The following is a 12,549-nucleotide window of genomic DNA, read 5'->3' as shown; positions in this document are numbered from 1 at the left end:
GTAAGATGGGCTGGTAACTGGTAACTGGTCGTTTTCATTCATTCATTTACCTTACTTTACTCCCTCAAATTCCACTTTCCTTCTTCACTTCCAGATATCGTTCTCCGTCTCCGGTGGCCGTCGCCGCCGCCGTGGCTAAGGGAACAATGCAGAGGGATTTATCTTCCGATGAGGAAGACGACCGCCACAATCTTGTCGAGCAGAACGAAAGGAAGCCCCCTACTCCTCCCTCCTTCCAAGTCGAACACCTCACCTCCAAGTTGAAGTTGAAGTTGAAGTTCCAAAAGAAGTACCTCTTTGCCATTCTTCCGCTCTTCATAATCCTCCTCTATTACGTCACCCCCGATTCCCACTCTCTCTTCTCCGCCTCCTCTCTCAACGTCGATGATCACACCAACGAATCCCTATTGCGCGCCCTTTACCTCCTCCGCCAACAGCAATTAGGGCTTCTCCGCGCTTGGAACTCCACCATTCCTTCCAATTCCACCTCCCAAACGCAGGATCTGAATCCTCTGGAGGATCTTAAATCCCTTCTCTTCAAGCAGATTTCCCTCAACTCACAGATTCAACAGCTTCTGCTCAATCCCCACGGCACTGCAAACTCGGTCGATTTTTGGAATGCTACTCAGGGTTACGATAGGTGTAGAACAGTGGATCAGAAATTGTCGCAGAGAAGAACCATTGAATGGAAGCCCAAAGCTAACAAATATTTGCTAGCGGTGTGCGTTTCGGGGCAGATGTCTAACCACCTCATTTGCTTGGAGAAGCACATGTTCTTCGCGGCTCTCCTAAACCGCGTTTTGGTTATTCCCAGTCCCAAAGTGGATTATCAGTATGATAGAGTGTTGGATATTGATCACATCAATAAATGCATCGGAAGAAAGGTAGTGATCCCCTTCGAAGAATTTTCTACCATAAGGAAGAATCGCATGCACGTGGATAAGTTCCTGTGTTATTTTTCATTGCCTCAGCCCTGTTACCTAGATGATGAGCGCTTGAGGAAGTTGAAGGCGTTGGGTTTGTCGATGCGTAAACCCGAGGGTGTTTGGGATGAGGATACTAGGAAACCCAAAAAGAGGACTGTTCAGGATGTTCTGTCAAAGTTTTCACATGAAGATGATGTTATGGGAATTGGGGATGTTTTCTATGCTGAGGTGGAACAAGAGTGGGTGATGCAACCAGGTGGTCCACTTGCTCACCAATGCAAAACTCTCATTGAACCCAGCCGTCTTATTTTGCTCACTGCTCAGCGTTTCATTCAAACCTTCCTGGGGAGGAACTTCATTGCCTTACATTTTCGAAGACACGGATTCTTGAAGTTCTGGTGCGTACTCTACCATTGTTCTTCTTTCATCTCTCATCACTGAGACAATAATTCCGATGATCCATTTTCATTCTTGTTTGTCTGCAGTAATGTCAAAAAACCAAGTTGCTTTTATCCCATTCCTCAGGCAGCAGATTGTATCTTGCGTGTGGTGGAACGAGCCGATGCACCCGTCATTTATCTCTCAACAGATGCGGCAGAAAGTGAAACTGGTCTGCTTCAATCTTTGGTTGTGCTGAATGGCAGGCCAGTACCACTTGTTAAACGCCCAGCTCGTAATTCAGCAGAAAAATGGGATGCTTTGTTATACAGGCATCATATTGAGGGAGACTCCCAGGTGAGAATAGATCACAATCACATTGCTTCTTTTCTTCCGTGTGGTTTTCAACTTTAGTCAATATTGTAACTCTCAACTCACCTCAGTTTGCAAAACCATATTGACCGTTAAGATTATTACAAAAAATTGATGAGTCTGTATCTTATGTTCATCATGCGTCCTTTTCTGTTTATATCTGTGTGCTGCATCTTTTTTAAGTGACTACAGTTGCGTTTCATGATTCAGCTCTAGCTATATATGTGTGAATTTGATGTTGATGGTCACAATTAATTGGAAGCATTTGACCACCACTGCATAGGGGCGTTGTCTATAATTTGTTTAGTTTGTATCCTTATGTGCAAAGTTGTATTCATCGGCCCTTTCAGGTCATAATGACCGAGATTTTGTGTGTTTGTTTCAATGAAATCTGGTAGTTCTCCTATCATTCGATCTAAACATTTTGCTTTTGCGGAAATTAAAGTTCTAGCGAATGAGATGTTTTTCAAGAATATTTGTCTTTTTTTCTCCCTGGTTTTGGTGGGATTGTGCAGTGACATAAGATGAGTTAGAAGAAGTCTTTACGCATGTTATATATATGCTGATTGCTTCGGAACGCAGAAGCCTGCTGCATTCTGAGTGTGGTTTGCTGACGTGCATTATGAATGTTGTTATTATTCTTAAGGTGGAAGCTATGCTGGACAAGACTATATGTGCCATGTCCAGTGTGTTCATTGGAGCCTCCGGTTCAACTTTCACTGAAGACATCCTGCGGCTAAGGAAGGACTGGGGATCAGCATCACTGTGCGATGAGTACCTATGCCAAGGTGAGGAGCCAAATGTGGTGGCGGAAAATGAATGAAGATAACTGCTGCGACTTTCGTGTATGCCATGAGGCAGAGGGCACAGTCGTCTTCGTCCTGGAAAGATTTAAGTGCGATTTGTGAATAATACTGTGGTGTATGATTATAGAATTAGTGATTGGCTCATAACTTTTTCTTGTTATATATATATTCTATCACAATAAGTATAGTTTGTATGCTCCACGGGTTTGTCCTGAATTTGTTCACAATAAGTATAGCTCTTCTACGGACCATCCCTCCCTAATCCGAATCCCATTTCTTTTTCTCAAAATCAAACCAAATATTTTAAATTATTTTGATTTGATATATCCGTTCGAGTTTAAATCAAACCAATAAAATTTGATCAGCTTTGGAATAGGTGTTGGTATTATCATTTAGAGCACTTTTGATAGTTTCTGTTTTTCCCTTTTATACCCATTAAAAAATTATTGCATTTATGTTGTTTTGTGTAATGTTCTTTCTATAAGAAGCAACGTTATACACGGGGATGATACTTTATAAAATTCGAGATAAATAATTCAATATACTACCTCATTATAGTAGCTCTTAGAACTTGATTGTACGATTCTCAAATTAATTAACTCAAACTTGTTCTCTCTCTCTCTCTCTCTCTCTCTCTCTCTCTCTCTCTCTCTCTCTCTCTCTTATACAAGCATAATATACAATCATTTTTTTATTAAAAAAATCGATTATTCCAACTAAATTACTTAGATTTCATCTTTTTAATATATATATAATATAATATAATGTTAATTTAGTTAAAATGCATAATTATTTAAACTTACCAACATTAATGTTTTCTTTTATATATATACTCTAATAAACTAAATCCATTTGGTTTGCAAAAGACCTATGAAATTGAAATAACTTAATTTATTTTGATTGGTTAGGTTTTTTACTTAGTTTGGTTGCTTGTAAATAAGGCTACCGGCTACACTAGTGAGGAAAGAGAATGAATAGGGATAAATTTTTTGAAAGATATTTAATAATAAATAATATTTTTAAATATTTATTTTTTTATTAAATTTAATTGCATCATACGATTTATGTAATTAATTTCACATGATGAAATAAAATTGATCGTTGTTGCTGTTATTAATTTAAAATATTTTGCCTCTAAAATTAAACTAAGCTAATTTGTGAACATTTTTAGTATTTGATTTAACCTGTTTAATTTTAAAATTTTGATAAAAATGATTAGGAAGTATGTTATATAGAAATAATTCTGTTTGAGATAGAAATCGTATAAGATTAGTCTCTGAAAATTTTTTAATTAAGTTCAGAGTGAAAATTACTATTACACAAGTATTACTTGATTTAATCACTCATAAAATATATATTTTAGATATATTTTTTAATATAATATAGTTTTAGGATGGTTATTTTTCGAACATCCGAAAGTAAAGAAAAGATTAGATAAACTAGAAAGAAAAGAAAAGAAAAACTTGTATTTGATAGTACACGGCTTGAAGGTTGAAGCAATGAGTGCGTGTTAACGTGTCTACTATAAAAGCCGGGGCTGTGGCTGATTCATTTCGATTTGGCTTTCTTCCGAAGAAAACCAGTTTCATATCAGTTATTGTGTTACTCATAAATCAATCAAATTCAAGAGAGTAAAAGCATCTATGGCAACAGACCACGAAGACGATATCAAGGATGAGAAGAATCCCCGCCCCCTGGACGAGGATGATATCGCCCTCCTCAAAACCTATGTAACTCTTAACCCTAATCTACCTCTCCAGATCTCCCTACTTTATCAATCTTAGATTAGATTTTTGTTTCCACTAAACCTGCTGCCACTGGGTTTCATTCCATTACTATCTTTAATATGCATTCTCGATAATGGGGTCTGTTTACTACTGCAAATTTGTAGATGTAATTGTTTTTTGAACTTCAGAAAGTTGGATGATTTCTATGAAAAGCTAAATGAAAAACGATGGAACTTCCCCTTTCCATATCTCATAGACTTGGACTTTCTGTATGTCAAGAATATTGTTAGGGAACTAGGGTTTCTTTGGACGACTCTATTTTGCATTGATAGCTTTGGGCTTTGTGCTTGCTGTGAATTTTATGCGGTGGTAAGTGCTAGCAAGTCTTGATGCAACTGTGCAAAGTTTTTAACTTATAGTTGAGATGAATGGGTGTAATTGGGGGTCTGTTGCTGCTTGCATAGTTATTCAAATTCAGTACTTTTCTCAACCATGTCAGTGCATCTATTTTAGTCAAGAGTTTCCGAGATCACTGCTGAAGTGTACTAGGCATGTCTTAATTAGTGATTTCATGGTGTTTCTTCTCCCTGTGGTATGGATGGTGAATGATTTTAATGCCCTTTTGATTTTTTATGATTTGGTCGTCTACGGTGTGTTTAATTTACGTAATTCTTTTACAACATATTTTGGTTTATGCAGGGTTTGGGACCTTATTCCACGAGCATAAAAAAAGTGGAGAAAGAAATTAAAGACATGGCAAAGAAAGTCAACGATTTATGTGGTATGTGTGCAATTGCCATTCTGTATTCACTAATGCAGATGGTAACATATGGAACATTGTATTCATTATCAGAAAATACTGATACAGATTGCATTCACTTACTAAAATTCTATTTTACAGAATCTGCTTGCATATTTGTTAAATGAAATTGATAATGCCCTGTATATTTATTAAAATCAGGACACTCATTCTTTGTGGAGCAGCCATTATTACTGATATTGTTAAATGAAATTGATAATTCCCTGCATATTCTGTTTTATTGGTAAATTTGTTCTTGATAGCTTTAGTTTGTGGGTATCAGTCATCAACCATGATAAATGATCAAAGGAGGAGTTGATAATTGATATTCTGTTTATTGCGTTCCTACTGAGTATCTTAGTTGCATGAACTGCATACAGTTAACACTTCTGAACTTTCTTTTGTTATTGTAGGTATCAAGGAGTCTGATACTGGTTTGGCTGCACCAAGTCAGTGGGATCTTGTTTCCGATAAACAAATGATGCAGGAGGAGCAGCCTCTTCAGGTCATAATTTTGTTGATCTTGTTTGAAGTGCTTTATAATATTTTTGGGTGTTACTAATGAAAGATGAGTTTTTATTGAACAGGTAGCAAGGTGCACAAAGATCATAAATCCAAACTCAGAAGATGCCAAATATGTTATCAATGTGAAGCAGATTGCGAAGGTATTCATATCTTATACTGTTCCATTATTTCTCACCACCAACATCTATCATATATTCTTTGTTTAAGGATGTTAGACTTTGCTATTGTTATGAAATTATCAGTTTCTGAACAGTTCTCTAAATGCCAGTGGTTTGGCAAAGCTGTTGATTCTTGTCTATATTTAATTGGGACTAATATTCCTTCTGCCTTCTTTTTTAATGGCAGTTTGTTGTTGGGCTGGGTGACAAAGTTTCACCCACAGACATAGAGGAAGGGATGCGTGTTGGGTACGTTTTCAATAAGTAACTTTTGGATGTTAAAATATTACCTGTCGAGAGAGGAGGCATTTGTGTTATGCTGACTGCTTGTTTGAATGAACTTCATTCTATCATTGCAGGGTTGATAGAAACAAATATCAGATTCAGATTCCGTTGCCTCCAAAAATTGACCCAAGTGTTACAATGATGACAGTTGAAGAAAAGCCTGATGTGACATATAATGATGTTGGTGGTTGTAAGGAACAGATTGAAAAGATGCGAGAAGTAAGTTATTAGAAGTTTCCCTGATTTTCAATTGATATTATAATTGAGGATGTAAGTTATGTGACTCTAATTTTTAAAAAAAAATAAAATTGTCTAGGTTGTTGAGCTTCCCATGCTCCACCCAGAGAAATTTGTTAAGCTTGGAATCGATCCTCCAAAGGGTGTTCTTTGCTATGGTCCTCCGGGGACTGGCAAAACACTGTTAGCTAGGGCTGTGGCAAATAGAACTGATGCTTGTTTCATTAGGGTTATTGGAAGTGAGTTAGTTCAGAAATATGTCGGTGAGGGTGCTCGGATGGTTCGTGAACTGTTTCAGGTGAATGTCTAAGATGCATCATATAGTTTTTCTTCTTTTTTTTTTCATAATTATTTCTGCGACATGGTTTCATCTGAGTAAAACTTTATCTTATGTAGATGGCCCGTTCAAAGAAGGCATGCATTGTTTTTTTCGATGAAGTTGATGCAATTGGAGGTGCACGGTTTGATGATGGTGTTGGTGGTGATAACGAGGTTCAGCGCACTATGCTTGAAATTGTGAATCAGCTTGATGGATTTGATGCCCGTGGAAATATCAAAGTCTTGATGGCAACTAACAGGTTTTCTGATTTGACTATCATACAATTTTATTTTTATTTCATACTCAGTTTTACTACAGATGTTAAGAAAGTGTCAGTGTGTGCACTGTACCATTATGATCATAATTACAAAGCAGTTAAGTTGTTGTAGTGGATACCATTTATCACATTCACTTTAAGGGCTAAAATTTGTTTACTTTGGGGTATAATACTTCATATAACAAATTTCAGCTTTGGAATTTTATAAAATGCATTCTGTCATTTTTTGATGTTTTGTATTTTGACTTTGTTAGCGAATCATAGTTTACATTAGTAAATTATGATTTTGTGCTCTTTAAACATCGAACTTTGAACTACTAGGAAATGGATTTTGTGGGTTTTTTCCATCCCATGGCATTTTGTAGTTGGTTTAACTCAAAAAAAAGTGTGCAAGAAGTACCGATGTTGACTAAGTTTAACCTTTTTTGTTTTCACGTAATTCTTTATTGATTTATAGATTCCATGATGCTATATTTATATCACTGGATGCCTTTCATATTGGGGCTATTGGCTGTATTTTTTTCCCTTTTGTTGGAAGTGTCAAAGCATAACATGTATTTTATGCTCTAGCATATCTCTTAAGTTTTATTTTCCAGTGTTGCCCCCTTGATTTTGTAAAGAAGTATATTAAAAACCAAGGTTGCGATGTAACTCTTGTTGCATTTGTTTCATGGCTAAGGTTTTTATCCTTCCCCATTTTGGAATTATTACTACTGCTGGAGGGGCTGATCATTTATGGTTTTTTGTTCCCAATTTCCAGGCCTGATACTCTAGATCCAGCACTACTACGGCCTGGACGATTGGACCGTAAAGTTGAATTTGGCCTTCCTGATTTAGAGAGTAGGACTCAGATATTCAAGATACACACAAGAACCATGAACTGTGAAAGGGATATCCGCTTTGAACTTTTAGCTCGGCTTTGCCCAAATTCTACCGGTAAGAATACCTTCAAAACTTGGCATTTTACTTTTGTATAATGGTATTTTGTTTGTTATTTTAGAGTTTTTCATCAAATTTTATTGTTTCTTTTAGCATTTGGCGTAGTTATGTTTTCTGCCTAAAACTTGCTCCTATTTTGAGGGATTTCTGCTACTTCCTTTCCTTCCTATGCCCCATGGTTGAACATGGTCCTTCAGGCTTAGGTAGTTTCCAGAGATTGGTTTTTTGACCAAGATATATTTGGTTCTCTTCAGGAGCTGATATAAGGAGTGTATGCACTGAAGCTGGTATGTTTGCTATTCGAGCCCGAAGGAAGACTGTAACAGAGAAAGACTTCCTTGATGCAGTTAATAAAGTCATCAAAGGATACCAGAAATTCAGTGCTACTCCCAAGTATATGGTCTACAACTGAGATATTCTTTTTCCTCTACTTCCCAGAAACTGTATTAGTGACACGGTATTTTTGCCAGTGAAATTTTAAGGGGGCGCGTGTTTCTTTCATCTGCAGTTTGTGAAATTCGTTTGTTTGAATGTTGACTCCAAAATCTCTACCAAACGCTTTATATAATGTTACGTGCTAATTATTTCGTGTCTCGTTGCTTTTATTAACAACAGCAAGAGTAATAATTATTATCTTACACCGAGGTGTTAATCAAGAGTAATAATGAGTCGTGCTCGTTACTGGCCTACAAATAACGAGCACGACTCATTCAAAGTTGAGACACGTCAATCGCGGGTCAGTACACGGCGCTGAAGAAAAATAATCTGAATGTACCATGAAACGAACTTGTGATATCACACAACGACCTTGTCTTGACACCAGATGCATTAAATAATCGAAGGCGAAACTAACTGATGATGATTAGATGCTCTTCCCTGGTTGAACTGTCCATGCTGAATTTTGTTGTCATGGTGGTTATATAACGTTACGTTGAACAAACGGTTACGAGCAATAAAGAGTTACAAGAAAAACGAGCGGATTGAAGAGTATGGGAGCTACATCTGATGTTCCATATTTTCAATTATCTTATTATGTTGCATATCTTTTGGCTGTAAACTTGCTGATATTTCGATGTAAATAGATGCCAAGGGCTGGTTGACGTTGCTCGTGCCCATATCTATAAAGCAGCAAGTTATTTCCCCGTTTCATTCGCCCAATAAAGCTGATTGGCTTTGCACAAACTAGGAAATCCTTCGTTATAGCCGGTTATTATCAACAGAATATGGCAGCCACCATACTATACTGAGCTTCAAATTTGCAATAAAGGAATTTATATTACAATGAAGGAACTAACTTAAACAACATACACCACCCACTGTCCAATGAAAGATTTTGTGGGACCTATTGACCTAAGCTAAACATAAATTATCTCTTTAAGAAATTTACAAAAAAAAAAAAATCATTTACTCCAATTTCTCTCCGAAAGGCACAGTACAGCAAAAAGTCAAAGAAAAATATTTTGTATACATTTAAAGGGAAACAACTTTTAGTATATTTTATAATTTTGATAAATATGTTAAAATATGTGTATCTAAAATAAAATAAAATAATTATATTAAATATCATGTTAATTTTTAAATATTCTAATAACTGCAAGTCAAATTCAGTGTTAAGAGTCAGAACCCACCAAAAACTACATTTCAGTACAAACATACTTGAACTTTTGTAGTATGAATTGATAACTGTATACTTAAAAAAACTTTATTACAAATTCCATTTTTCCTAGACTGTTGGAATTTTATCCCATCCACCTCACTTTAGCTATACAAAACTCAACTCACGAAGGATCATCCTTTTCACTCAAAATGGATGCCTTTTGATATCTCAATTTATCAATTTCCCGCCCTAGATAATCTAAAGTAGTGTCTGTAACGTGGTTAGGGTTGCATCCAGCATCCAGCATCATTTTCAAGAACTTATAAGCATCTTTCAATCGCCCTGCCTTACTATGAACTTCAATTAATGTGTTATAAGTGACAACATCAGGATTTATCCCACTACTCTTCATTTGTTCAAAGAACTTGTTCACTTCATCGATTCGGCCGGCCTTCCCCAGAGCATTGATGAGAGTGTTGTACATAACAATGTCAAGATAACCACCCTGCTTCACTAGCCTATCAAGAACAGCACTGGCAAGATCTGCTCTTCCCTCCTTTCCCAAACCTTGAATTATCATATTGTAGGTTGCTATATCCGCAGGGCAAACCTTTTCTCCCATTTCAGTAAGAATAGCCCAAGCCTCAGTGAAATAGCCCTTTTTAACAAAAGAGCTCATGATAGAATTGTAAGTATAACTTACAGGATCCACACCTGTGTCACTGAAAATCTCAAACAATTTGCAAGCCATGCTTAACTTTCCCTTGGCCAAAAATATAGACAAGAAAGTATTCACCATGTCAATATCAAAAGAATCCGACCCTTTTTCTTGAACCCTCTGTCCACGGGAAGAAGTAAACAGCTGTGAAGAATAGCCAGTGGAGCTAACTTGATTGGCCAATTTATCCATGTGTGGAGATGATGACCACTCGTCAATTTCATTGCATAAATTTTCCTCCCCATCATGAGGATCAAGGTTGGCATTCATGAAGCTCAAGATGTCACTAAAATCTCCCTTGGAAGGGAACAACGGGGAATAATCCTCTTTCTTGCAAGGAGGGTTCTTGATAGAAGCTTCCATTCCAGCTTTCCACTTGAGAACACTGAGCACCAAATCACCTTCCCTGACATGCTTCAAAAGCCTTTCTGTCCAGTCCCAGCGACCGTGCTTATGAATGCTAATCAAGAGCGAAGTTATGGTAACAAGATCAACAACAAAACCCCTGCTTTCCATTTCCTCCACCAACTGCAGTGCCTCCTCCAATTGACCCTCCTTACAGAGCTGCAGCACAATAATGCTGTAAGTAATCCCATCCACAAACTGGCCCTTCTTCTTGAGATCACAAAACAGAGTGTAAGCAGCTTCCGCCCTCCCATTCTTAAGCAATCCATGAATCAGAATATTGTAAGTCCAAGAGGACGCCTTCACCCCTTCATGAACCATTTTCTCAAACAGCTGGCAGGCTTCAGAAACCTTTGTGGCCTTGAAGAATCCATGGAGCAAAGAGTTATAAACAAGCGTATCAGAACGGAAACCGTGGCCCTGCATGTGGCTAAAAATTCTGGTGGCATCCTCTATTCTATAGGTCTTAGAACAAGCTTGAATAAGGATGGTGTAAGTGAAGTTGTCAGGTTGATGAGGTGAGCCGTTCAGCTCCTCCCACACAAGGAGTGCATCCTCCACCTTGCCATGCTTGCAAAGCACAGTGATGAGGGTGTTGTAGGTGCACAAATCGGGGGCAACCAAACCCTTATCCTTCATCTCTTTGTAAAGGGCCAAGGAAGCAGCCAAATCGCCCCAACAACCAAACGCGTAGATAGAGATATTATAACCCCATGTGTCAAAGGAAAAACCTTTCTTCTCCCTGAGACTGTGAAATACTTGTTTGAACTCGGCTTCCATGTGGGCTTTTCTAAGGGCAACCAACAAGTGGTTGTAAGCGACGGATTTGGAATCAACGTGAGGCGCAGCATCAAGGAGCTTGAAGAACATGGAGAGGGCGAGTGAGAGTTGGTTCTTTCCAAGCAAGGCTATGAGAAGGGAATTGTAGATGAGAGGGGTGAGAGTAGGGTAGAGGTGAAGGTGTTGTGCATAGTCTACGAGTTGAAGAGCGGAGTGAAGATGGTGGGAGAGGATGAGAGAGTGGAGAAGGTGTTTGAAGGAGTGGGGGTCGAGAACGACGCCGTCTTGTTTGATGGAATGGAGAAGGGAGGGAATGTGAGAGAGAAAAGGGGGGCGAGAGAGGGCGCGGAAGATGAGAGAGTATGCGGAGGGAGAAGGAGTGTGGTGGGTGCGAGCCCATTCGAAGAATTGGAGTTTTTGGGAAGGGCTAATGGATGGGTTGGAAAGGATTTTGAGGATTATGGGTTGTGTGATTTGAAGCGCAAGAGAGTGAGGGAGGTTCGGTGTTGCAGAGGATAGGGTTTTGGTGATGGACGCCACCACCAGCAACTCTCCCATTCCTCCATGCCGCATTCCGATCCCCAAACCCAAGCTGATAGGATCTCACAATTTAAAAGGGGTCCCTGTTTCGAGAGAAGGAGGGTCTCAGAAAAAGCATAGCTATTCAAATTTTAAACTTTTCTCCACAATTTCAATCCATATATTTAAGAGTTTCCAAGATCACTGATGAAGTGTACTAGGTATGTCTTAAGTAGCGATTGCATAGTGGTTGTTCTCTCTGTGGTATGGATGGTGAATGATTAAATGCTCTTGATTTTTTATGATTTGGTTGTCTGGTGTGTTAAGTAGATTTTGGTTTATGCAGGGTTTGGGACCTTATTCCGCGAGCATAAAAAAAGTGGAGAAGGAAATAAAAGACATGGCAAAGAAAGTCAATGATTTATGTGGTATGTGTGCAATTGCCATTTTGTATTCATTAATGCAGACAGTAACATATGGAACATTGTATCCATTAAGAGAGCATACTGATACCAATTGTATTCACTTACTAAAATCCTGTTTTACAGAATCTGCTTGCATATTTGTTAAATGAAATCGACAATTCCCTGTATGACACTATCTTTGTACAGCAACCATTATTACTGATATTGTTAAATGAAATTGATAACTCCCTGCATATTCTATTTTATTGGTAAATTTTTTTCTTGACAGCTTTAGTTTGTGGTTATCAGTCATCAACCATGATAAATGATCAGAGGAGGAGTTGATCATTGATATTCTGTTGATTTGCTGTTTTATTG

The 12,549-nt window shown here is 37.9% G+C and overlaps 3 protein-coding genes across 4 annotated transcripts; 2 read left to right on the top strand and 1 right to left on the bottom strand.

Moving 5' to 3' along the window:
* The first annotated feature begins 65 nt into the window (after positions 1–65).
* LOC113862012 (O-fucosyltransferase 36-like) lies at positions 66–2,744 on the top strand. 2 transcript variants are annotated; one of them, XR_003504407.1, is made up of 3 exons: positions 66–1,324; positions 1,452–1,661; positions 2,323–2,459. XR_003504407.1 is itself a non-coding variant. In XM_027495161.1 (3 exons), the coding sequence occupies exons 1-3, from the start codon at positions 147–149 to the stop codon at positions 2,497–2,499; spliced, it is 1,605 nt and encodes a 534-aa protein (XP_027350962.1). In that variant the 5' UTR covers positions 68–146; the 3' UTR covers positions 2,500–2,744. The 2 variants fall into 2 exon arrangements, 1 of the variants encoding a protein (XP_027350962.1); XM_027495161.1 differs by having other exon boundaries at positions 68–1,324; positions 1,412–1,661; positions 2,323–2,744.
* On the bottom strand, positions 1,107–12,466 carry LOC113862010 (pentatricopeptide repeat-containing protein At4g01570-like). Its single transcript, XM_027495158.1, has 2 exons — positions 9,550–12,466; positions 1,107–1,144 (listed from the first exon to the last, which is right to left on the bottom strand). The coding sequence occupies exons 1-2, from the start codon at positions 11,819–11,821 to the stop codon at positions 1,107–1,109; spliced, it is 2,310 nt and encodes a 769-aa protein (XP_027350959.1). The 5' UTR covers positions 11,822–12,466.
* Positions 3,976–8,339, top strand: LOC113862013 (26S proteasome regulatory subunit 7). Its single transcript, XM_027495162.1, has 10 exons — positions 3,976–4,212; positions 4,909–4,990; positions 5,422–5,513; positions 5,596–5,673; positions 5,879–5,940; positions 6,051–6,195; positions 6,293–6,511; positions 6,610–6,791; positions 7,570–7,745; positions 8,003–8,339. The coding sequence occupies exons 1-10, from the start codon at positions 4,126–4,128 to the stop codon at positions 8,158–8,160; spliced, it is 1,281 nt and encodes a 426-aa protein (XP_027350963.1). The 5' UTR covers positions 3,976–4,125; the 3' UTR covers positions 8,161–8,339.
* Positions 12,467–12,549: the final 83 nt, after the last annotated feature.

This window comes from Abrus precatorius, unplaced genomic scaffold (assembly GCF_003935025.1).
Source record: "Abrus precatorius isolate BTA unplaced genomic scaffold, Abrus_2018 Scaffold3, whole genome shotgun sequence".
Classification (NCBI taxonomy): domain Eukaryota; kingdom Viridiplantae; phylum Streptophyta; class Magnoliopsida; order Fabales; family Fabaceae; genus Abrus; species Abrus precatorius.
This window is presented reverse-complemented; position numbering and strand designations above follow the sequence as displayed.